We start from the raw sequence: 24,168 nt of genomic DNA on the forward strand, positions 1-24,168 counted from the left end.
TCCCTGTGTTCAGGTGATAAACACAGATTACAGACCCGGTGCTGGTCTGTATAAGGATACTTCGAATGACACTTTGGACAGAAACTGAAGGGGGTCCGGTCCATCAGTCTGGGAGGACGGGTGTGGTCAGGCTGACCAGGCCTCGGTAAAGAACAGAAGCCCCGAAGGGCCGCCGGAGCGCTCTTGATGTCGGTGCTGATACACTAACACTAACCCGGTACCGAACGATAACAATACAGTCGAATTTTCGATAATTTAGCTAACTTTCCCGATTCGAAATACGGAGCGAAGAGGAACACATCCGAACCCGATGGCGGACAGAAAACAATCTAAGATGGAGTCGACGCCCATGCGTAATGGAGCCGAAAGGGAGGAGTCACTCGGTCTCGTGACTCGAAAAGACTTCTTCGAAGAAAAACAATTTGTAACACTCCGAGCCCAACACTAGATGGCAGGATAATGCACAGCATGTGTATTTGCAGCTACACATGCCACCGAACATATATATACACAAATACATTTCGAGTAGAATGTGCTCTAGGTGTGATCAAAAGTTGGCTTTTTGCCTTGATTTAACATGTTTGTATGCATTTAACAATCCATCTTTCTAATCCTTGTTTAGAGATAGGAATGCCTAATGTGGTAGTTGAAAATCAACTAAAATATTTTTTGTTTTCCTAAATTCTTTATTTTTATCTATATAGTACATTAGAGCTCTTTTGAGGTTAAGAGTATGAAGGGCTCTTTTTGCAACTGAGCCTGGCTGTGGGAAGAAGACAGGCAATTCCACTGTTGGTTTATATGAAAAGGTGATACCACTTTTGGTAGAAATTTGGGATTTGTTGTAAGTACAGCTTTATGGTTGTGCACTTGCAAAAAAGGTTCCTCAAGAGTGAATGCGTGTTTTTCACTAACTCTTCGCAATGAAGTAATCGCTACTAGGAAGGCAACCTTCCATGTTAAAAATGTTATCTGTCAAGAATGCATGGGTTCAAAAGGTGGGCCCATAAGTCTGGAGAGTATGATAATTAGATTCCAAGTAGGAACAGGTGGTGTTCTAGGTGGAATAATTCGTTTTAATCCTTCCATGAAGGCTTTTATAACTGGAACTCTGAATAGAGAGGTGTGTTGAATAGTCTGCACGTATGCTGATATTGCAGTAAGATGGATTTTAATGGATAACAAAGTTAGATTTGCTTACTGCAAATGAAGTAGATAGCATATAGTATCTTGTATTGATGCTGCAAGTGGATCAGTATTTTTAGATTGACAGTGGTAAACAAATCTTTTCCATTTGTTAGCATAACATTGCCTAGTGGTAGGTTTACATTCCTGCTTGAGCACTTCCATGCATTCTAATGGAAGTTTTAGGTATCCAAACTCTGACTTCAGGAGCCAAATCGCTAACGTTGAGAGCACTGGGATTGGGATGTCTGATTTGTCCTTTGTTTTGTGTTAGCAAGTCCGGTCTGTTTGGAAGTTTGTAGTGAGGTACTACTACTGACAGGTCTAGGAGTGTGGTGTCCCAATGTTGTTGTGCCCATGTTGGGGCTAGGAGTATCATGGTGAGATTTGTCTGACAGTTTGATGAGCAGAAATGGAAGTAGTGGGAGAGGGGGAAAAGCGTAATCAAATATCACTGACCAGTTGATCCATGGAGAATTGCACTTGGACAGAGGGTGTGGGTGTCTGGATGTAAAGTTTTGGCATTTTGCGTTTTTGCTTGTTGCGAATAGGTATATTTCTGGTGTCCCCCACTTTTGAAAGTACTGTTGAAGTACCTGAGAGTGAATCTCCCATTTGTGTATCTGTTGGTGTGTTCTGCTTCGGAAATCCGCTAGCTGATTGTGTATTCCTGGAATGTATTCTTCTAGTAGATGAATGTGATTGTAAATTGTCCATTTCCATATTATTTGGGCTAGAAGGGACAGTTGAGATGAATGTGTCCCACCTTGTTTCTTCAGGTAATACATGGTCGTCATATTGTCTGTTTTTATCAAGACAGTCTTGCATTTGAGAAGTGGTTGAAACGCTTTTAGGGCAAGGAACACAGCTAATAAGTCTAAATTGTTTATGTGATAATTTCGCTGTTTTGAATTCCATTCCCCTTGTATGGTAAGGTTGTTGAGATGAGCTCCCCAACCTATCATTGATGCATCTGTTATTGTGGTACGAGGCACAGGGTCCAGAAATGATCGCCCCTTCATTAAATTGCTGAGATTCCACCATTGAAGGGACTTGTGCGTTTGGCGGTCTAACACTAGATCTTGCAATTGACCCTGGGCTTGAGACCATTGTTGTGAGAGGCACTGTTGTAGTGTTCTCATGTTTAGTCTTGCATGCTGTACTATTGCTATGCAGGATGCCATCATTCACAATAGTTTCATGATAAAACTTAGTGTATTGTTGATTTGGCTGCATCTGTGGTATGAGATTTTAGAAAGCTTGTTTCCTTTGAGTATTTGGATAGGCTAAGGCTTTTTGAGTATTGAGGAGAGCACCTAGGTAAGGTTGCACCTGTGCTAGCTGAAGATGGGATTTCTGGTAATTGAGAGTGAACCCTAATGTATGTAGGGTTTCTATTGTGTATTGAGTGTGTTGTTGACATTGTATAAAATTGCTTGACTTCATTAGCCAATCGTCTAGATAAAGACAGACATGTATGTGATGTCTTAGGTAAGCTGCTGCTGCTACTGCTAGAGATTTTGTGAATACCCTTGGAGCTGTTATGTCGAGTGGCAGAACTTTGAATTGGAAATGTTTTCCCGCTATCACAAGCCTTAGGTATTTTCTGTGAGCTAGATAGATGTGTATATGGAAATACGCATCTTTGCAATCTAATGCAGTCATGTAATCTTGTTTTTGTAGTAGTGGAATGACGTCCTGCAGAGTTAACATGTGAAAGTTTTCTGACAGGATATATAAATTTAGTGGTCGGAGATCTAGAATGGGTCAGAGAGTGCCATACTTTTGGGGAATGAAGAAGTATAGTGAGTATCCCCCTTATCTGTATTGAGATTTTAGAACTAATTCTATTGCCTCTTTTAGTAGTAGCGATTGTACTTCTTCTTGTAATAGAACATGGTGTTCTGGGGACAACCTGTGATAACGGAGAGGAATAGCTGGAGGGATAGAAATCAATTCTAGTCAATAACCATTGCGGATAACTGAAAATACCCATTGGTCTGTGGAGGTATTTTTCCATTGGGGGTTGAATTGCTGCAGTCTGCCCCCCACAGGAAATGTGTGGGGTTGTGGCACGCTTATGAAGTCACTGTTTCGATGGGGTAGTGACATTTTTTGAGGCCTGGAATTTGCCTCTGAAGTGCTGGCATCTATAAGGGTCTCTAAATACCCCTCTCTGGTACTGTTGTTATTGACCTTGTTTAGGCTGGGAAGTAGAAGCCTCTGTAGATTGGGGCTTGAATCCTCCTCTAAATTGTTGCTTGTGAAAGGAGCCTCTGTAAGGTGTTGTGTATAGGGCTCCCATTACTTTAGCAGTGTCTGAGTCTTTCCTGAGTTTTTCTATTGTGGTGTCAACCTCAGGTTTCTTAGCGAAAGGCATATTCAGTACTGCCTGTTGTATTTCTGGTCTAAATCCAGAAGAACGTAAACATGTGTGTCTGCATATGGTTACAGCAGTATTCACACTTCTAGCTGCTGTACCTGCAGCATCAAGGGCAGACCTTATCTGGTTATTACTTATTGCCTGACCTTCTTCAACAATTTGTTGAGCCCTTTTCTGATGTTTTTTTGGCAGGTGTTGTAATAGCTCCTGCATCTCGTCCCAGTGAGCTCTATCATACCTTGACAGCAAGGCTTGTGAATTTGCAATACGCCATTGGTTAGCTGCCTGTGTAGCTACCCTCTTGCCAGCAGCATCAAGCTTCCTGCTTTCTTTGTCAGGGGAGGGGCATTCCCTGACGATTGACTATTGGCCCTTTTTCTGGCAGCACTGACAACCACTGAGTCTGGAAGTACCGGATGTGAAATGTAAGCAGGATCTGTAGGTGCAGGCTTATATTTCTTATCTATGTGTGGTGTTAAAACCCTGGCTTTAACAGGCTCCTGAAATATCTAATCTGCAAGCCTGATCATGCCAGGTAGCACTAGGAGGCACTGGTAACGTGAGTGCGTGGAGGATAAGGTATTAAAAAGGAAATCTTCTTCTAAAGGCTCACTGTGCATGAGTACCCTGTGGTATGCAGCTGCCCTAGAGATGAACTGCGTGTATGCAGTTGTATCGTCTGGTGGGGAAAGTTTAGAAGGATATAGATCTGGGACAATAGCTGGTATGGGATCTGTATCATACAAATCCCAAGGATCAACCGTATCACTATGAGAATAAGTCTGAGTGAGTTGGTGAAGGCAATGGTGGTGGGCTAATGGGTGGTGGTAAAAAAAGAAAGTTGTGGTGAATGTGGGGGAGAAGTATGCAGAGCTAATGGCTTCTCCTTCCGTTTAAAAGTCTTTGCTGGTGTTGGAGCAGTATCAAGATGTCCCTGAAAAGCAATCTTTCTTTTAGTCTGTGGAGGAGGTGCAGTAATGATCCTCCCAGTCCCTTTATGGATGGATCCTTGATTCTTTTTCATCCATGATTTCCTGAATAGGTTGAATGTCAGTGTCCTCAGAAATGTATTCTCATGGTCTTGATGATTTAGAGGACTGTTCATCATATGGCTTGGAGCTCTGCTTTAGGTGGCTAGAACGTCCTTGTTCTTCTGTGTAAGAATACTTTTTCGGCTCAGAAGTTTACAATTTTTTCGAGCTCGAAAATACAGCCTGTTTCTGCTCAGAGGCAGGACATCGAGATTTCTACTCCAAAGAGTGTGGATGCCGACTCGGTTCACAAGTTGAGCTTTTGGTGTATTTGCTTGACTCCAGTATCTAAGTATTTTCTTGCATGTCGAACCATGGCTCTCTGGCAGTGGTGCACCCAAAGCCTTTGATGATTTTATTTTATTTATTTTTTTAGGAGTGGGCGTAGGGGCAGTTGTACTCATGTGCTGACCAGCAGTGATTGGTGGACTATCTTCCTCTAAGTCTTCTTCAGAGTCGGTGTCCTGAATGGAAACTGCTGTCTGCGCCTGTTCTTCCTCAAGGGTGTCGATATACTCTGTACTCTTACACGCCATTTCCAGTCTCCTGACTTTCCAGTCACGTAGTGTCTTCTTGGATCGCAAACGATCAACAGGCTTCACAATCCTCTTCTCAGTGATCGGGAGAGAGACATACCGGGTGTTGGTCTGTGTATGGAAATTTTGCGCGGCATTGAGGACAGATTCGGAATGGAGTCTGATCCATCGGGCTTCGGCATGGTAAGCCCGAACAGGCTCGAGTTGGGCGCTAGTACTATCGGCTCAACTATAGATGGAAACGCATTTCGGCTGACAACACAGCCTTAATCATAGGTGCATTGTTTTTCAAAAAGAATAACCACGTGATGAAATCAACCATGCTTTTATACTGTGGCCTTAAAGTCACAGAATCTTTTTGTTGCAATGAGTGCACTTAATGTCACGTGCATAGTAGTCTGATTTTTAGTGGATCAAAGTACATTGTCAATGTGATTATCCCACGTTGTTGCCATATTCCTACTTACATAATATTTGGTAGCAAACTTCATTATATTCATTTTCATTATACACGTAACTTTGAAACCCATTTCATCAACAGACTACAGCTGCTCCTTGTGTTTCTCGGCCTCATTAATGCTTTAAAGAATTTTCAGTGGCTTGCATTTCACCTAAGTGCCAAATCTACAGGGGGCTTCCCACTGTTCTTTCTCAATCTAACTAAGAACCTCTAATGCAGCTTTAAGAGTAGTGTCTTGCTGTCCATACTTACTGTTTCAAATTTCTATTTAAGAAACAATTTATTGATCCACAACAAACAGTTAACAGTTTGTGTAAATTGGGAATGTAAGAAGCCAGCTTGTGGAACTGCAGGTCATCAATTTCATAAGCTAAATATGGCTACCGGAGTCTGGTTTGATGTGGTTTTCTATACATCAAGCAATACATTACAACAGGTAGAACAAAAGTAGAAATATCAAAAATCTTTAAATGTAATCTGTACAAAGGGTCATTAATTCAGCCAACTATCTGAGAAAGGTGCAGCACTACCAAAACAATGATATCAAAGACTCACTCACTAAGTAGCTTTTAACAAAAATATTATCTTGAATATTGTTTTAAAGCTTACAATTGAAAGGGAAGGGAAAATCCTGTAAATTCATTTGCTACAAAACTGCCAGCTGTTATAACTAAATAAATATTTGAACAACTCACGGACACATACCTGAAGGGAACCACTTGGTGATTCAGGAAGTTCCTGACCTTCAATTTCTTCTCTTTGCATTCCTGGTGGTACCAGCCTCTCAAAATAATTTTCTAGGTGGTTATCATACAACTCGTCATCTTCCACATCATCATCTATGAAAAAATAAGATTATATTTAATAAAAATAAAACTCCAGTGTGAACAAAAATGTTAGGCTTGACACTAATCTCCAATGACCTGTCATCAACTAAATGTTTACTCCCACTTTCACATAGCAGTACCTAAACACCTGGATTTTTCCTTTCCTTTCCAACCCCCCCCCCCCCCAAAAAAAATACACATATCCCTTTCTGTTAAGACTTCATTTCATGCATTAGCATATCATGAATGGGGAGAATGACTGCAGATGCAGCCCACATGCTCTGCCGCTAGTGCACTCCGTGCTCCACCCAACCCACAGAGGCACAAGCAGCAGCTCAAGGATGCCGAGCAGAGAGAATGCTGACACTGGCACCTGTAGGAAAGTAGTCTCTTTTTAACATGGTTACCCCCAATTTTTGCCTGTCTGTCAGTGTGTTTGTGTTCACTGGGATCCTACTAACCACGACCCCAGTGACTATGCCCTCTCCCTTCAAAAGTGGTTACTTGAACCACATACACCGTACATTTGGCATACTGGTGCCCCAATATAAGTCTCTGGTATATGGTACCCAGGGTTTCCGGGTACCAGGGGATCCCCATTGGCTGTAGCATGTATTATGCCTCTCATGGCAGCATGTATTATGCTCCATGGGCTGCAGGCATGCAAAGTATCTGCAGACATGCCATTGCAGCCTGCATGAAAGTGCATGCACCCTTTTTACTACAGGTCACTGCACCAGGTCACTGAAAGTCACCCCTATGGCAGGCCCTCCTAGCCCAGAGGACTGGGTGCAAGTACCTGTGTGTGAGGGCACCCCTGCACTAGCAGAGGTGCCCCCAACCAACTCCAGTTCCATTTTCCTGGACTTCTTGAGTGCGGGGAAGCCATTTTATGCATGTATGGTATATAGGTCACTACCTATGTCCAGCTACATAATTGTAACTCCAAACCTAGGCATGTTTGGCATCAAACATGTTTGAATCATACCACAATACTGTTGCCAGTATTGGAAGTATGATTCCATGCGCACTAGGGGCTCCTTCGAGGACCCCCAGCATTGATCCTACCAGCCTTCTGGGGTTTTCTGGGCAGCCCAAGCTGCTGCCACCCCTCAGACGGGTTTCTGCACTCCTGCTGCTTGAAATGCTCAAGCCCAGGAAGGCAGAACAAAGGGTTTCCTTTGGGAGAGGGGGGTAACACCCTCTCCCTTTCAAAATAGGTGTTACATGGCTTGGGAGGGGTAGCCTCCCCAAGCCACTGGTATGGTTTGAAGGGCACATTTAGTGCCCTCCATGCATAAACCAGTCTACACTGGTTCAGGGACCCCTCAGTCCCTGCTCTGGCACAAAACTGGACAATGGAAAGGGGAGTAATTACTCCCCTGTGCATCACCACCCCAGGGGTGATGCCCGAAGTTCCTCCAGAGGGTCCCTGGGTTCTGCCATCATGAACCCAAGGTTGGCAGGGTCCTCTGGAAGCATCTGAGTGGCCAGGTCAGGCAGGTGACATTAGAGCCCCCTCCTGATAGGGGGGAATGGTCACCTAGCCAGCTGACCACCTGTCTTGACTATTTAGGGTCTCTTTCTTGGGTGGGTCCTCAGATTCGAGTAGCTAGATTCCAGCAGGACTCACCTGCAACCTCTATGACTCCTAGCCACTGGAACCGTGACTGTCCCCTTCAGGAACCAACAATCCACATCTGCGATGAAGATTCTGCTTGCAACATTGTTTGAGGAGAAGGAGGAGGAGGAAGAGAAGGGGGAGGAGCAGGGGGAGAAGAAAGAAGGAGGAGAAGAAGAAGAAGAAGAAGGAGGAGAAGAAGAAGGAGGAGAGGGAGGAGGAGATGGAGGAGAAGGAGAAGGAGACGAAGAGGAGAAGGATAGAAGAAGGAGAAGAAGGAGAAAGAGAAAGTGTAGGAAGTTGGCTCTGTACATACTATCTCAAAGTGAGAGATAGTGTGCACAGAGTCCAAGGGTTCCTCTTAGAGGTTGAGAGTGGCAAAATTAGATAATACTAATGCTCTATTTTGTGGTAGTGCGATCGAGCAGTAGGCTTATCAGAGGGTAGTGTTAAGCATTTGTTGTACATACACAGGCAATTAATGAGAAACACACACTCAAAGACTTAACTCCAGGCCAAAAGGTTTTTACATAGAAAAATAATATTTTCTTCATTTTTTTTAGAACCACAAGATTCAAAATGTAGGTAAGTATATAAGTTGTAAGGTACTTCACAAAGGTAAGTATGGACCTTTGAATTTAAACAGTAATGTACACAGTTTTGGCAAAAATGGCAATAAGCTATTTTAAAAGTGGACAGTGTAAAAATCAACAGTCCCTGGGGGAGGTAAGTATTGGTTAGTTTCTCATGTAAGTAAAGCACTTACAAGTTCGATCTCCTGGACATAGGCAGCCCACTGCTGGGGGTTCAAGTCAACCCCAAACACCCAGCACCAGTAACGCAGGGCCGGTCAGGTGCAGAGGTCAAAGTAGGACCCAAATAGCATAGGCGCCTATGGAGAACAGGGGTGCTACTGTTCCAGTCTGCTAGCAGGTAAGCACCTGCGTCCTCAGGGAGCAGACCAGGGGGTTTTGTGGAGGACTAGGGGCATCCCAAACAGGCACACAAAATATACCCTCAGCAGCACAGGGGCGGCCAGGTGCAGTGTGTGAAGTAGGTGTCGGGTTGTAGATAGGAAACAAAGGAGAGACCGGGGGTCACTTAGGCGATGCAGGCAGGGCACAGGGGGCTTCTCTCGGGCCAGCCACCGACTAGGCTAGGATGAGGACTGCCTGCTGGTCGCTCCTGCACCAGTAGTTGGTTCCTCTCGGTCCTGGGGGCTACGGGTGCAGAGCTTCTTCCAGGTTTCGGGTTTCTTTGTTACTAGGCGGTCAGGGGCAGCCTCTGGATCCTCTCTGCAGGCATCGCTGTGGGGGTGCAGGGAGGTCGACTCCGGGTGTCCACATCATTGGAGTCACCTGGGGGTCCTCTTTGCGGCGTTGGTTCTTCTGGACACGAGCTAGGGGCATCGGGTGCAGGGTGTGAGGACTCACGCTTTCGGAGGTAGGCTGGAGTCTCTTTAAAGATGGTTTCTTTGTTGCAGTTTTGGACAGAGCCGCTGTCCTCTAGATGTTCTTGGTCATTTAGGTGCAGGTCAGTCCTCTTGAGTCCTCAGAGGTCGCTAGTCCCGCTGGATGCGTCGCTGTGCAGGTTCTCAGAGTCTGGAGACAGGCCGGTAGGGCTGGGACCAAGTCAGTTGTCGTCTCCGTTGTCTCTGCGGGGCTTTCAGGTCAGGAATCCGATTTCCTGGGTCTAGGGTCGCCCCTAAATACTCAATTTAAGGGTGTGTTTAGGTCAGGGGGCAAGAGCCAATGACTACTGTCCTTGAGGGTGGCTACACCTTCTTTGTGCGTCATCCCTGTGGGGAGGGGGCCACATCCTTAATCCTATTGAGGGGAATCCTCCAAAGCAAGATGGAGGATTTCTTAAGGCAGGGGTCACTTCAGCTCAGGACACCTTAGGGGTTGTCCTGGCTGGAGGGCAACTCCTTGTTTTTCTCATTATCTCCTCCGGACTTGCCGCCAAAAGTGGGGGCTGTGTCCGAGGGGCGAGCATCTCCACTAGCTGGAGTGCCCTGGGGCATTATAACACGAAGCGTGAGCCTTTGAGGTTCACTGCTAGGTGTTACAGTTCCTGCAGTGGGAGGTGTGAAGCACCTTCCACCCACTGCAAGCTTTGTTTCTGGCCTCAGACAGCACAAAGGCTCTCACCCCATGGGGTCAGAAACTCATCTCAGTGGCAGGCTGGCACAGACCAGTCAGTCCCGCACTGAAGGATTGGGTAAAATACAGGGGGCATCTCTAAGATGCCCTCTGTGTGCATTTTTTAATAAATCCAACACTGGCATCAGTGTGGGTTTATTCTTCAGAGAAGGTTGAAAACAAACTTCCCAGTGTTCAGTGTAGCCATTATGGAACTGTGGAGTTTATTTTGACAAACTCCCAGACCTTATACTTAATATGGCCTCACTGTACTTACAATGTCTAAGAATACTCTTACATACTGTAGGGGCATATTGCTCATGCAGCTATGCCCTCACCTGTGGTATAGTGCACCCTGCCTTAGGGCTTTAAGGCCTTCCACAGGGGTGGCTTACCTATGCCACAGGCAGAATTTTGTGTGCATGGTATCCTGAGGGGGATGCCATGTCGACTTTGTCTTTTTCTCCCCACCAACACACACAATCTGCAATGGCAGTGTGCATGTGTTAGGTGAGGGGTCCCTTAGGGTGGCACAACACATGCTGCAGCCCTTAGGGACCTTCCCTGTTCAAAGGGCCCTTGGTACCACTGGTACCTTTTACAATGGACTTAACTGTTTGCCAAGGGTGTGGCAATTGAGGAAACAATGGTACATTTTTAGTGAAAGAACATTGGTGCTGGGGCCTGGTTAGCAGGGTCCCAGCACACTTCTCAGTCAAGTCTGCATCAATACCAGGCAAAAAGTAGAGGAGTAGATGCAACAAGGAGCCATTTTCCAAGGGAAAAGGAAGGGGGAAAGGGAAAAAAAGAGAAAAAGGGGAAAGAGAGAAGAAGAGAAAGAGTGTGTGTTTTATATTTTATTTTTCAGGGAAAATGGATGGCACCTGGCCCCTCCATTAAGACAGCAGCATCAATGTGATTCTGAGGAGCTTTCAACTCACCCTACAGCTTTCCAGTGGATGGTGATCACCTTAGCTCCCGGGTAAAAAGGTGAGTGCAGCTGGTCGCAACAAGTCAGGGCAGCGTTCACCGTCAGCGGCTGGCTGCAATTGAAGGCATGATAGGAGGCTGTGCCTGGCTATTGTGACTGGGAGTGGCTATTTTGTAATGATTCTGGAGAACGCCACTATTTCTTCATCATTCCCGTAGACCCATGGCTCTTGGGCCTAAAGACTGTTTATATGAACCATGTAAAGGGGAATTTTGATACAGGATGCAAAAACAACATCTTAAAGCAATTAACACCCCAGGTACTGTAAATATCCAGTTTACTCAATTCCAGAAACTGAAATGTCAGGGATCCAAGGTAAATCTGAGGCAGCCAGGGTGAGTTGCAATGCCGAGCAAGGATGGAGGCTAAAGCCAGAGAGCTACTTGATGAGTAGTCCGAAAGGCTCAGTAGTCAGAATGGAAGAGAGAAGGGGTCCAAAATGGGAATTGTGGAGAATCTTCTGACTTTAAGAAGGCTGAATCAGGTCCGTCTCCATCAGTGAAGAGCACCCTGACCGCAATACTGAGCTTGGGACAGACAATCGTAGGGAAGCAGCGTCAAGCCAAGCTCAAACAACCTCTACTGTTTTCAAAATTAGTGAAACGTATGATGGGGAAGGCGCTGCTATGCAGCAAATCAGGAGCCAAGCCAGCCACTTCTACACCAAATTTGACAGAGCTACCTGTGGGAGCAGGTAGAAACTCAGTCAAGGACCCAGGCAGTGGAAGGAGATAGACCACAGTCCCGTTACCCTCAGGAACAGGCCCCAGTAGCGACTCCAGGGTTGATTACAATTACCAGCGAGATACAGGCGCAGAGCAGGCTTCACCGGAATATGGAGAAACTCAGAGGGACCAGGATTTACAAAAGGATCACGAACAAGGGGGTAATAATGGTGGATACTTATCAGACTAACAAAGCATGCTCCACATCATCTTATTGAAAATAAGAGAAATGAAGGCATTGCAGGCACATGAAATTGCTGTGCTCCACAAAAGATGGCAATAGGTTGAAGAAAATATGATCCAGTTCACAGGGAGAATGAAAGAGGGCAAAACCACAATCTCCGATTTGGAGGAGAAGGTGACATCAATGCAGCAAGAAGTGCTCCACCTTAAAAAGAACAAAGGCCTTTTCGAAAGCAAGCTTGATGATTTGAAGAATTATGATAGATGCTCAAATCTTCAAATTGTTGGGGTGCCGGAGGGGTGCAAAGGACAGCAAGTGCCCTAGTCAATGGACTTGATCTTTAGGAAAATGCCTGATCTAGTTGGGGATTGGACCATCACCAGGGATCAGAGTACCGGCTCACTGCTCCACCAGCGCTAAGTTCTCCTGCACGATATTGGTAAATTTTGCAGATTATCGTGTTAAGAAGCGCATTTTGTCCAAGGCTATAGAAACTAAAAGATTTCCATTACTGAGGTGCACCAGTTTTGCATTTTCTCACATTTTGGCATCTGCGGCTCAGCAAAGAAGACTATTAGGATAATCAACTTGTTCAAATCCGAGGGGGCTTAACCATCTATTGAACAACTCTCTAAGCTAAAGGTGCTGGTATAAGGTCAATTCCACCCCCTCATCTATCCGGGAGGTGCAAGAGTCTCTCCACAAGATAAACAATTGGATCCAGGTCATTGGACTTGGTTCAGAGGTTGCACCTAAGGACTCCTTTAGTAATGATATACTGATTCATCTGGGGTTTTGTATCTTTTGAAGAGTGGTATGCTTCCAGGGGGATGTGGATTGGTAATTGTTGGAGCACCAGTGCAGAGGGATATAGTACCTTAGCACCCTTTTTGTGGGTGGATGAGAGGGGGGGTAGTGAAGGCAATCCCCCCCCCCCCCTCGGGTGATGGAGGACAGAGGGGCACAGGGGTTTGGGTGGGTGGGGGGGGGGAGTGGGGATGCAAGGGGAGGTTGGTTTGGTAGGGAGAGGACAGTTGCTGGGAGTAAAGGAAAATTCAAGCTTCACCAATGCAGATTGTCTGGAGAGAGTGTGAAAGCTTGTTAGGACAGCAAGAGGCACTAGAGTATAGAAATTCCACAAGGCAGAATGTATGGATTATTTCCAGTGATGCTAATGGTGTCTAACAAGGGCAAATATGGGGAACAGATACGATGGCTGATGTCACTCTCTCCAGAGGAGATTTGTTTTTTATTTTTATTAACAGAAGATTCATTTGAAGTGTAATGCTCCAAAACTTTTTATTCTTAAGGGGTAGTCAAATGTGTATTTCGCTTCAGTGGGTATTGCAGTTCGAAGTGTAGCAATCTACCTGTGCAACAGTACTGACTAAAGTTAGGGAAATAATTAGAGATCCTTGTGGCAGATGGTTGTGGTTGAATGTCTTGGTCCATGGCTCCCCCCTCAACTTGGTAAACTATTACAGTCCCATTAGCTAGGAGTCAAATTCCTTATTAAGTATCCATAACATTGCTATTGGCGGCAGGGGGGGGGGTTGGGGGGGGGGGGGGGTGGTTTGGGGAGGTTCTGGTGATTTTTTTTTTTTATGGGGGGGGTTGTGAGTTAATTTAATTCAGGATCTTTCTTTAGCTGTTTTTTAGCCTTGTTAGACGTGTCTGAAGTCTAAGACCAAAAGAGCGGTCTCCTTTCGTAAACAGAATTTAGGTCTTTTAGATACTTGGTGCGCCGATCATCCAGGCATAATACAATTTACTTATTTTACACATCGTTTTAGAACTGCTTTCCGTTTTGTTTTTCTGGTCTTCCAGTCCTTGAAGAGGGCTGGGTCAGACACTTGGGCAAACACCTTTTCAGACCATTTGGTGGTATGAATCTCAACAGAATTGGCTACTCCCACTTGAGAAGGACCTAGGTGGCAGCTCAGTAGACCTTTGAAGTTATGCAGATATCTGTAGCTGTTTTTTTTTTTTTTTTTTTTTTTTTTAAACCAACCCTCTGTTTTCGGTTTGGGAAGCTTTTAGGCTACGTCATTTGACCATCCTATCGACTTTAGAGCTAATCAAAATAAAGAACGCATCAGGCAAATAAAAGAATAATAATTTGTGGAAAATGTGGCCATGAGGGCAGCTATCAGCTTCGCAGATCGGGGATCATTGAACTGTTCAGAGAAGGCTAAACAAAATTTAAGGGACCTTTTATACTGGAAAGAATAATAGTTCAAAGGCATATCAGCAATAACTTTATGAGGAGAGCCAGCAGACTGTTACATTTTTGGCTTGGTCCACGCAGATCAAGCATGGCAAATATGTTATTAGGAAAATTGAGAATCCGGCTACTCAAAGGATAGTATTTGAGAAGCACGAGATCACTTCTGTCTTCATGCAACACTACAGACAGCTATATGAAAAAAGGTAGTCTGTATTGCCCTCACGTATAGTGCAGTATCTTAGCTCCTTATGACTGCCACAAAGCCCTGTTTTTGTTGGCCAAGGCAGTGAACGGGAAGATAACAGAGCCTGAGGTTCTAGAGTTTGAGAACATTCGTAGTGCAGAAGAATGTGATAGTAATGGATTTTCCTCCGTTTAAAAAAAAGACCTGGTATCCTTTTCAACTGAACTGTTCAACTACATGAAGGAAGGAGGGGTAGTTCCTTTTCCTTCAAAGAATCTAGTTTAGCAAGCTTTGTTATAAAAGGTAAATCTCTGTTGAATATTAACTCTTCCCGACCCATCAGCCTTCTTAATGCTGACTAAGCTCCTGACCAAAATATGGGCTACTCTGATTTTTCCAGCTGGTCAATCGTTAGACCACATCAGAGTGAACTTGTTTCCAATTGTCTCATGACTGCACACAGTTTTTTTGATTCATGCAATAGACTTTTTAGTTTCACTCAATGCCTGCAGTAGCAGTTATGGCAACGCTAAAAAGGCATTTAATCTGGTTTACTGGGAAGCTTTACTTTTCCATTTGGTTGAATTCGGGTTCCCATTGCTATTTGCCAATATGCTTAATAATCTGTATCACGGAGCGCAGGCTAAAGTGATCGTGAATTAAAGTAATGAGGGTAAAGTGTCTATTAACCGGGGCACAGGATGGGTGTTTGCCTTTTTTTTATTAAACCTCTAGAGATAAAAATACGTAGTAAAGCAAGGATAAGGGCACCAGTGTAGGGGATGTCAAAACTTAAAATTGATTGCAGATGAAATATTGTACCTCAAGCCCAATAAAGCAAATGTACAAGGGACTATGGACCTGTTAGAGGAATTTACGGGCATAAGGGGGCCAGGTGAGGAGCAAAAGGTCAATCAAAGCAAGACTGTAGTTTTCTTTTTAATGCATCGATTGAAGAACTACCTGTTTCCCTAAAACAGGCCAGGTCTCAAAGTCCAATTAGATATTCAGGAATATATGTTACTGGCAAGCTCCCACTGCTATTCCAGGAAGCAGAAAGATTGGTGGAGGGCAGGAGAAAGTATTTAGTATTGAATGATTTATTTATTTTTTTTATAAGAAAAATGGTGCAGGAATCTGCAATCGGTCTGTCAGCTTTTATCAAGACAGCTAAATTGCATAAGCACACAAGGTATCAGACACTGACACTTCGCTAGTAGGATGACTGCCTCGTTTCAATCATACCCAACCCCTGGAGATTTTAATTACTTCCAGATTCAGGAGTGTAATCATTTGGGCTCGACTTTGAGGGGTGAGACGGTTTTTTGGGTGCCTCAGGGTTTTAAAGAGTTAGGGGATTTTGTTATTAGGGGTAAAGTAATAACTTGGGTAATCCCGAGGTGTGGGGTTCAGAACAATAGTTTGAGATGGAGTTTTTATTTTATTTTATTTTTTTAAAGATTTTTGCTTTAATATCTTACAAGGTTAGCCAGGAACCACACCTGGTTATGCGTTCACTTGTTACGAGCAGGCTAACTGGCATTGGGAACTGGTACAGGTTGTTGCGTGGCATTCTGATTCAGGTTGTCATCCCCGGGGTCTTTGAGAAAAGTTTTGTAAAAGCTCGATGTCGACTAACTGAAGATGACCGGAAGGTCATTTGGTCATTTCAGAGATCGGCAATAATTTAAGAGTGACTGACTTGTCTCCTTGGCTGGGGTATTGTACCCCCAGTGACCTCCATAAAAAATGTACCCGAAGTACCTGACCAATGCATTTGTTGCCTGCGGGATGACAAGGGAGATTGGCTACATACATTTTATGCATGTGCAAAATTAAGTCATTTCTGGGAGGGGCTATTTTTCACATTAAGCAAAGGAGTTCATATAACAATGATCCCCAATGCTAGTCGAGTATTTGGGGTTTTGAAGGACAGCTGGAGAGTCAGTAGGGCAGGGCGGTTTTTAATCTCAATTTCATTCATAATAGCCCGCTCTTTACACTCCAAGTTTGGAGGACACACCAGGTTCCTACTTTGCAGAGGCGGTGGAAATAGATGTTGAGGACAAAGAAATTCGTATAGGCTTATGTGAAACATGTTGGGGACTACTAGAGTTTTAGAGTCATTCGGAGCCTTTTGAAACTCTTCTGGGCCACGCCCATTCTAGTAGGAATTCTTATTAGGTGCTCAGTTATATTTCATAGAGCTGTTTCATTAGGGGTCTGCACATTGCACTTTTTCCCTGCACTTATGCATGTTGCACTTAATCACAATAGAGATGTGGATATGTTGTCTATGGACACAACACTATCAATTAGCATTTCGAATTCTCACCTTTTCGAATGCTGCACTGGTGGGGGAGTTTGTAATTTATGAAAGAGGACATTATTTTATTTTTTAATGTAATATATTTCCTGCTGCACTCCATAGGATGTACTCTTTATAGATAGTATGTTGCTTGTTCCCAGGAGGATGTCGAGTTCGGATATTTGATTTAACTGCAGGGCTCTTTTTGCAGCTTTTTTTGGCATGTCATACTTAACTATTATTTTTAAATCTTCATATGTAGATCAAATTGGATTCCTATGGTTCATAAAGGGTTGTTTTTCAAAAACATGTTGGATATATGAATGCTGCATTTAAGGAGATTTGATTGAATGATGCCGTTATGAGGGGGTTGGGGTGAGAGACTGCATATTTATGGTTTGGAAGGCATACAGCGTAAAATGTACTGCACCATTAAAACGTCTATTCTAGGTTCTTAGTCCGGTTCAGAAATTTACATGCAGGTATCCGATGTAGCCCCTTGTGCTGCCCTAATGAAAGATTTCAGAATTAGAAATTTCTAATGATGTATTTCATTTGTTTGGATGGATAGTATGTGATGTATATTGAAGCTCAAAAAAGTGTTTTAAAAATCGCATATCATTAATGGTGGGAGAGAAGAGAAGTTAATTTATATATGCTTCATTGTGAAATTGTATTCCTTTACTTTGTCATGCATATCCTTCACATATCAGCTTTCTTGTTATGTTGCTTAACTTAATACCTTTACTTATGTCGAATTCAAGCACTGTCACATCTGTGCATCTCCTACTCAACGCTCTAGCTGGACACTTATTCTCTGATGTTAGATATAATCCTAATGAAAAACTATGTTTTACAATATTCAGAACCCATCTTTCTGTTATTATCTCAAACTCTTTTGCATGACTGCATAATGGGATAACCTCTTTGCACTTTCACACTGGAGAAGTAGTTGGGGAAAGGGGGTGCCTAAGCTGCCACTGGCAGTTGACAAAGGTGCTACAATGACACTTCAGTACAGTGTCTGCTGTGCCACACATCGTTCTTCCCGTGGTTGCTTACTCAGTTTGGGAATGCAGCAGTTTTTTCAGGGAGAAGGCTTCCCTTAGACGCTATCAGTCTGGCTTCGGATCAGCCTTAAAAAAAATCCGAATTCCATCCGGGATATTTATTTCTTTAGCAGGTGTTGAGTGGCAGCTTTCATAGCAGAAGGGATTAGAAATGTTTCCTCTGCTAGTTCTAAAAGCCAAGACAATAACCTTTCATGTCAGCCCCTGCTGAGTAGTCCCAGAAACCCTGGAACAAGAGGTAGGAGAGGTTGAAGTGATGTTCTTAACTGAGCCTCCAAGAAGAGAAACACTGTGGCTTGCATATTTTTCCATCGTAATGTTCAATTTTGAACAAACTATGAAGAATATGTTGTTGAGGTGAGGTCATCTGCTGGGGAGATTCTTGAGGGTAAACCTTCAGGTGATGTAGGAGTACAAGGATTTATTTTAGTCACCATCCAAATAAGAATAAGGTCATGATAGAATCAAAAAGGAGTAGACATACGTCATCTGCACTTTTAAGGTGTGCATAGATTACTTTTATCTCTGAAGAGAGGGCAGAGCATGGGGTGGGAATACGGCGGGTGTCCGGCATTCTCTTGAGTAAAACTGGTTGGACATTAGACCTCTGAGGTGGAAGCATGTTTAATGATCTTAATGGCACCATTGGCCCACTTTAATACAGGCTAGGGGGCACGGGTGCAATGATGCTGTCTGGTGTTACGTTTTTGCGGTCCGGAGACCTTCTGAGTCTTCTTAGGTGTCTGCAAGGAAGCAGCTCTGCTACTCCACAGTAGATCCTTTTTACTTCTCGAAGTGCTCGCAGTCCTCCCAGGCTTTTGGAGGCAGAACAGCTGCAGGACCAGTCTGCTTTGGTGCAATTGTCGGGGACAGCAGGCAGGCTATATATAGCCATATCAATTGCCGCTCCTCAGTTCTCAATTTTCTCAGCTCTCCGTGTCCTTCTTAAATCTAGCGAATCTGAAATACTGCTATCAGGGGGTCCACTAAATACTCCACTTAGGGGTGTTAAGGGTAGTTGCCAATGGGCTACTTACCCCTCGGGTCTCTACACCCCCTAGATGACCACTTCTTTTGGAAGTGGGCATCACCCTGTTCCAGAATTCCCAATTCCACCACACAGGAAATTCCTAACTTTGTGTTCACTTTAGGCTGGTCAACCTAAAGGTGTGTCCAGCCAGACAGTGCAATATCCCCAGCTGCATAGCTAATTTTCCCACCTGGTGCCAAATGGGCCTCAGGGCAGGGGGTTGCCTCTCCCAGGTCTGGGATAAGCAGAGGGTCACATACCAAAGACAGCTAGGACTTTCAAGTCCCTGGACTTCGTATGCAGAATTACTAGTCATTCTGTTGGATGAGGTACTAACACCTCATGCCTGATGAGGCATTTTCTGACCTCGGAGGGCAGAGGCGCTCACCTCCAGGGGGTCAGAAACTTGCCTGTGATGGCAGGCTGGTTGAAACCAGTCAGCCAATACACTAGAGGACTAGTAGGTTTCAGAGTGGGCCTCTCTAAGGTGCCGCCTATGAGCATGACATAATAAATGCCATAGCAGCATTAGTGTGGATTGATTATGATGATGTGTAGGATACCAAACACCACCATCTTCTGTGCAGCCATCATGTAGCTGGGTCACTCATGCTGGCCAGTGTCCAGTACATACTTTAAGATGGCTGCCTGGTCACTTGCAAAGTCTAGGATTAGAACTAGCCTTCACAGGGGCTTTCTGCTCATGCAGATACGTCCTCACATGTATTATAATGCATACTGTCTTACGGCTCTTATGTCCTGCTGTAGGAGTGACTTACATAGAATGCATGCAGTGACTGTTTGGCATGGCACACAATGTGTGTGTGTACGATGTCATTTTTTAACTCCGGATTTGCACCCTGATATGCAGTCTGCAACGGCAGGCTGTGTGCAATTAATGTGTGGGTCCCTTAGGGTGACATAAGGGATGCTGCAGCCCTTCGGGACCCTCTTTAGTACCCATGCCCTAGGTAACAGGGGTACCATTCACTAGGGACTTAGAGCGGTGCTAAAGTCGTGTGCCCATTGTAAACCATTAGACAGCTTGTTTTTAAGGAAAGAGCACTGACTGTATAGCAGGCCTCAGAGCACTGTTGTAGGAAGCTGGCTCTGTATATACTACACCAAAATGAGATTATAGCATGCACATAGTCCAGGGGTTCCCTAGAGGCTTAAAGGACAAAGGCTAAAGCAAATAATAATAATGCTTTCTTTTGTTGTAGTGTGGTCAAGAAGTTAGGCTTATCAGATGGTAGTGTAAAGCATTTGTTGTACACACACAGTTAAGAAATGAGGCACACGCTCAATGACTATTTTGCTATAAAAAAAAAATTGGAGTTAATGTGTAACTATTACTAGACCCAGAAGATTTTTGTTGCAATTAAGTACAGTTGTAAATAGGTATCAAGCATACATTTCAAATGTATTTTGGTATTTGCAGATAAAGCAGTTTACAAGTAATGCTTTTCAGTTTCTAAACATAGGAGTCAATAGAGTGCTGGGGGTGGCGGGGGTGTAAGGACTTTTAACAGGTAAGTACACAACTTACGATTCCAGTCTTCAGGGGTTAGCAAGTCCACAAGTCAAAGTTTAGTCTAACCCCAAGGGTGCACCACCAGCAACACGGGGTGTCAGGGTTCCAGGACACATGCCTGGGGTTTTTTCCCCCATCAGACCTACCCCCAAAAAGTGGGGTTTGGTCTTGAGGGAGGGGTGGGGGGGATTTGAACTCTCCAGTAGCTGGAGTGCCATGGGCACTGTAACAGAAGGCCTGAGCCTTTGAGACTTACCTACCGCCAAGTGTTGCGGTTCCTGCAGGGGTGAGGTGTACAGCACCTCCACCCAGAGTAGGCTTTGTTCCTAACACCAGAGAGCAAAAAGGCTCTCACCCCCAAGGGGTCAGAAACTTGCCTGTTAATGGCAGGCTGACAAGAGTGGTCAGTCTTACACTAACGGGTTGGGTAAAATACAGGGTGCATCTCTAAGATGCCCTCTGGGTGCATTTTACAATAAATCCAACAGTGGCATTCGTGTGGGTTTATTGTGCTAAGAAGTGTGATACCAAACTTTCCAGTCTTCAGAGAAGCCATCATGGAGCTGTGGAGTTCATAATGACAAACTCCCAGCCCATGTTCTTAATATGGCCACACAGCACTTACAATGTCTAAGAAGCGACTTAGACACTGTAGGGGTCATACTGCTCATTCAGCTATGCCCTCACCTGTAGTATAGTTCGCACCCTACCTTAAGGCTTTAAGGCCTGCTGGAGGGGTGAATTACCTATGCCACAGGCAGTGGTTTGTGAGCATGGCGCCCTGGAAGGTGTGCCATGTCGTCTTCACCTTTTTCTCCCCACCAACACACACAATCTGCAATGGCAGTGTGCATGTGTTAGGTGAGGGGTTCCTTAGGGTGGCACAATACATGATGGAGCCCTTAGGGACCCTCCTTGGTCACAGAGCCCTTGGTACCTTTTACAAGGGACGGGACTTAGCTGTGTGCCAGGGGAGGGCCAACTGTGGAAACATGGTACAATTTAGGGAAAGAACACTGGTGCTGGGACCTGGTTAGCAAGAGCCCAGCACACACTCACTCAAGTTAGCATCCATACCAAGCAAAAGGTTGGGGGGGTGGTAACCATGCCAAAAGGGGCACTTTACAACTGTCAATCGAAAATCAGCATCTAGCCATTTTAAAAGGGTGCAAAAGTGCCCTGCATCTGCAAAGAAGCCCAGTTTCCTACATTCTCCCATCACCCTTGCAGCCAGCTATTTCCCATCAAAGTATGTGTTGTCCAGTAGCAGAGGCAGATATCCATGCTAGTGAGCCCACCATCAAATGTGGACCATACACATTTACTAAATGCTATTCTGGGGCTGTGTCACTGCGTTTTTTTTTTCCCCAATCGGGGTACACCCACAACAAATACTCACACCATAATCTATGTGGGAAGCACAAAGAAAGGACATCAGACAAACAGGAAGAGTTATTTAAAAAGAAGATTAATGGCTGCTTTTTACTCATCTGTATTTTTAGGCAGCAGACGGACATAGATCAGACAGTACCTTAAGTATACATTTACTACTGAGACAGAGAGGACTAAAAAGAGGTTGAATATGGATACTTGAATTTGGAAACTGTGTGCCATCTTTAGGTTTGAGTTATGAATTAAAGTAGTTTAATCTCTTATAGAGAGAAATGGGTGTAGTGTTACTTTTATAAATACAACATTCAGCTATCAGGCAGGTATAGACGGAAGTAACCAGACTTGGGGAGAACAACTTTGTGACACTGTACACATCTTTAACAACTGGAAAAGTGAAAAGGGGAATGTTAATATGCAATGACAGCCAACACTCAAGGGAACTTCATGCAAGGTGGGGTAGCTATGGTAATAATAATCCTTTATACTGGAATGAATAGTGTTTAAGAATGAACAGACGTTTTGCTCCTTAGCAGATAAAAAGAGCAAGGTTGAATATCTCAGTGGAACGAAATGAAAATGGAGAGAAAGAACAGCAAATTCAACAGAATACACCTAACATGAAAAATATTTCCTCTTAGCCAGATCAAATATCATGTGTGAACGGCAAACTCCGATGTGAGAAATGACTATAGTTCGAGGAAATCTCCATTAGTGCAGTCTCTTGATGACTATTAGTATCTCCTGGGAGATTAGTGTTTCTGAATCACTGGGTAACACTGGAATTCCTTAAAATGGGAGGAGCGATCTTAAAACAGGACATCAGTTCAGGTCAATGTAAGCTTGATGCAAAACTAGGCCTTCAGCATTCCCTGATATGGCAAATGATCTAATCCCATAAGTAGCCATTTTCTGAAGACGCTACATATCTGAAGTTATCACCTACGGATGTTCTAGTAATTGAACTCTGAACCTTGAACAACGTTAGTTGTGTTTCAGGAATGTGTCATGGGTTGGGCTACTGTTCTGAGAGCTCTATAGTACACAACTGTTGCGTTGTCTCAATGGGAGGGATGTGTTGCAGATAACAGGTGAAAATATTTCAAGAGTGAGGCAACTATCCAAGTTCAATATGTTTACATAATATGCATTTATGCATGTTCAGCTTGGCACCAAGAGAACTGTACTGTTGTTGAAATCAAATGACCAACTTATGCAGAAATGCATCCTCTATAATGATCACATCACTTTTCAACCACTGAAAAGGTACTGCTTTTTGTAACATCTTCTCTACTGTTCGAGAACTTTAACTATACCACCTCTACTTGCACACCTCTGTTGACCGTGGAGGAAATGCTGAAGGACTCTCAAACATGCACTGTCAAACAAGGAACATACAGAATGCTATGGCACAAAATAGGAATCACACACTGTTAAAACGGGAAATAATCCTTGTGAAAAAGCTGACATCTATGAAGTGCAAATAAGAATCTTATCTGCAGGATAACTTTCCAGCTTTGGTGTTTAACACCGCTCACAAAACAGTCTTTTTTGCTTGAGATAAGAATTCATTTCTTTCAGTTCACTGAAAAAAAATAAAAAAACAGGCTAAAGAAGCTACAGTTGCACGAGGAACCGTTGTCACTCAAAAGCATCAATTATTACTAACCAAGCATGATATAAATAGTTGAGAAATCCGTGTTCCGTTTGATGAGCTTCCATCATTATGATTTTCTGAGATGACTTAAGGCAATGGAAGGATGAGCCTAACCTAGATGAGCATGAAGCTAAATCAATACATTAAAAGGTGTCTGGGCAAAGGCCTAACTGTAATGTCAAGGAATGCATCTTGGAGGCCCATTATGTAAAGAGGGTAACTCCTCCTAATCTTAGTGTTCACTTTGTCTTGGTTAGTGAACCCTTCAACTCTGGTTCCACGCATGTTAATTAACCAATTACTTTTCCAGGATCCTTGTACTGGTTCTTTGCTCTATCCCACATATCTTTGGGTGTATAATTTGGTATTCATATTCTGAACCTCCTCAAATGTAGGCACTCCAAAAAAGGTGAAGAAGTTAAAACGTGTGATCCAAAACACTGGGCTGCGATTCAGGTTAGAAACCAATGAGGTGATGCAAAAATAAATGTCAAGCCTGCTATGATAGGTGTGAAAATTCACCACATACCTAAATTTGGCTGAAAACAATTTTACTTTGAAATACTAGATTAAATGCATTACATTTTTTTGTCTTAAGTTAGTTATAGAGACTCAGACAAGAAGATGCATCCTTGCTCGCTTTTGCAGCAATTTTCCTGTTGGTCGGTCAAACTTAAATGTTTCA

General features: G+C 43.8%; 1 protein-coding gene across 2 annotated transcripts in view; it reads right to left on the minus strand.

The window, feature by feature from the left end:
* The window catches only part of CEP192 (centrosomal protein 192), a 1,702,116-nt gene that overhangs the window by 1,467,995 nt on the left and 209,953 nt on the right, over nt 1-24,168 (minus strand). For both annotated transcript variants that reach the window (XM_069219927.1, XM_069219928.1), the window contains one exon: nt 6,301-6,434. In XM_069219927.1, coding sequence (XP_069076028.1) covers nt 6,301-6,434 — 134 coding nt within the window. The remainder of the gene's footprint in view (nt 1-6,300; nt 6,435-24,168) is intronic.

This window comes from Pleurodeles waltl, chromosome 2_2, assembly GCF_031143425.1.
Source record: "Pleurodeles waltl isolate 20211129_DDA chromosome 2_2, aPleWal1.hap1.20221129, whole genome shotgun sequence".
Lineage (NCBI taxonomy): Eukaryota > Metazoa > Chordata > Amphibia > Caudata > Salamandridae > Pleurodeles > Pleurodeles waltl.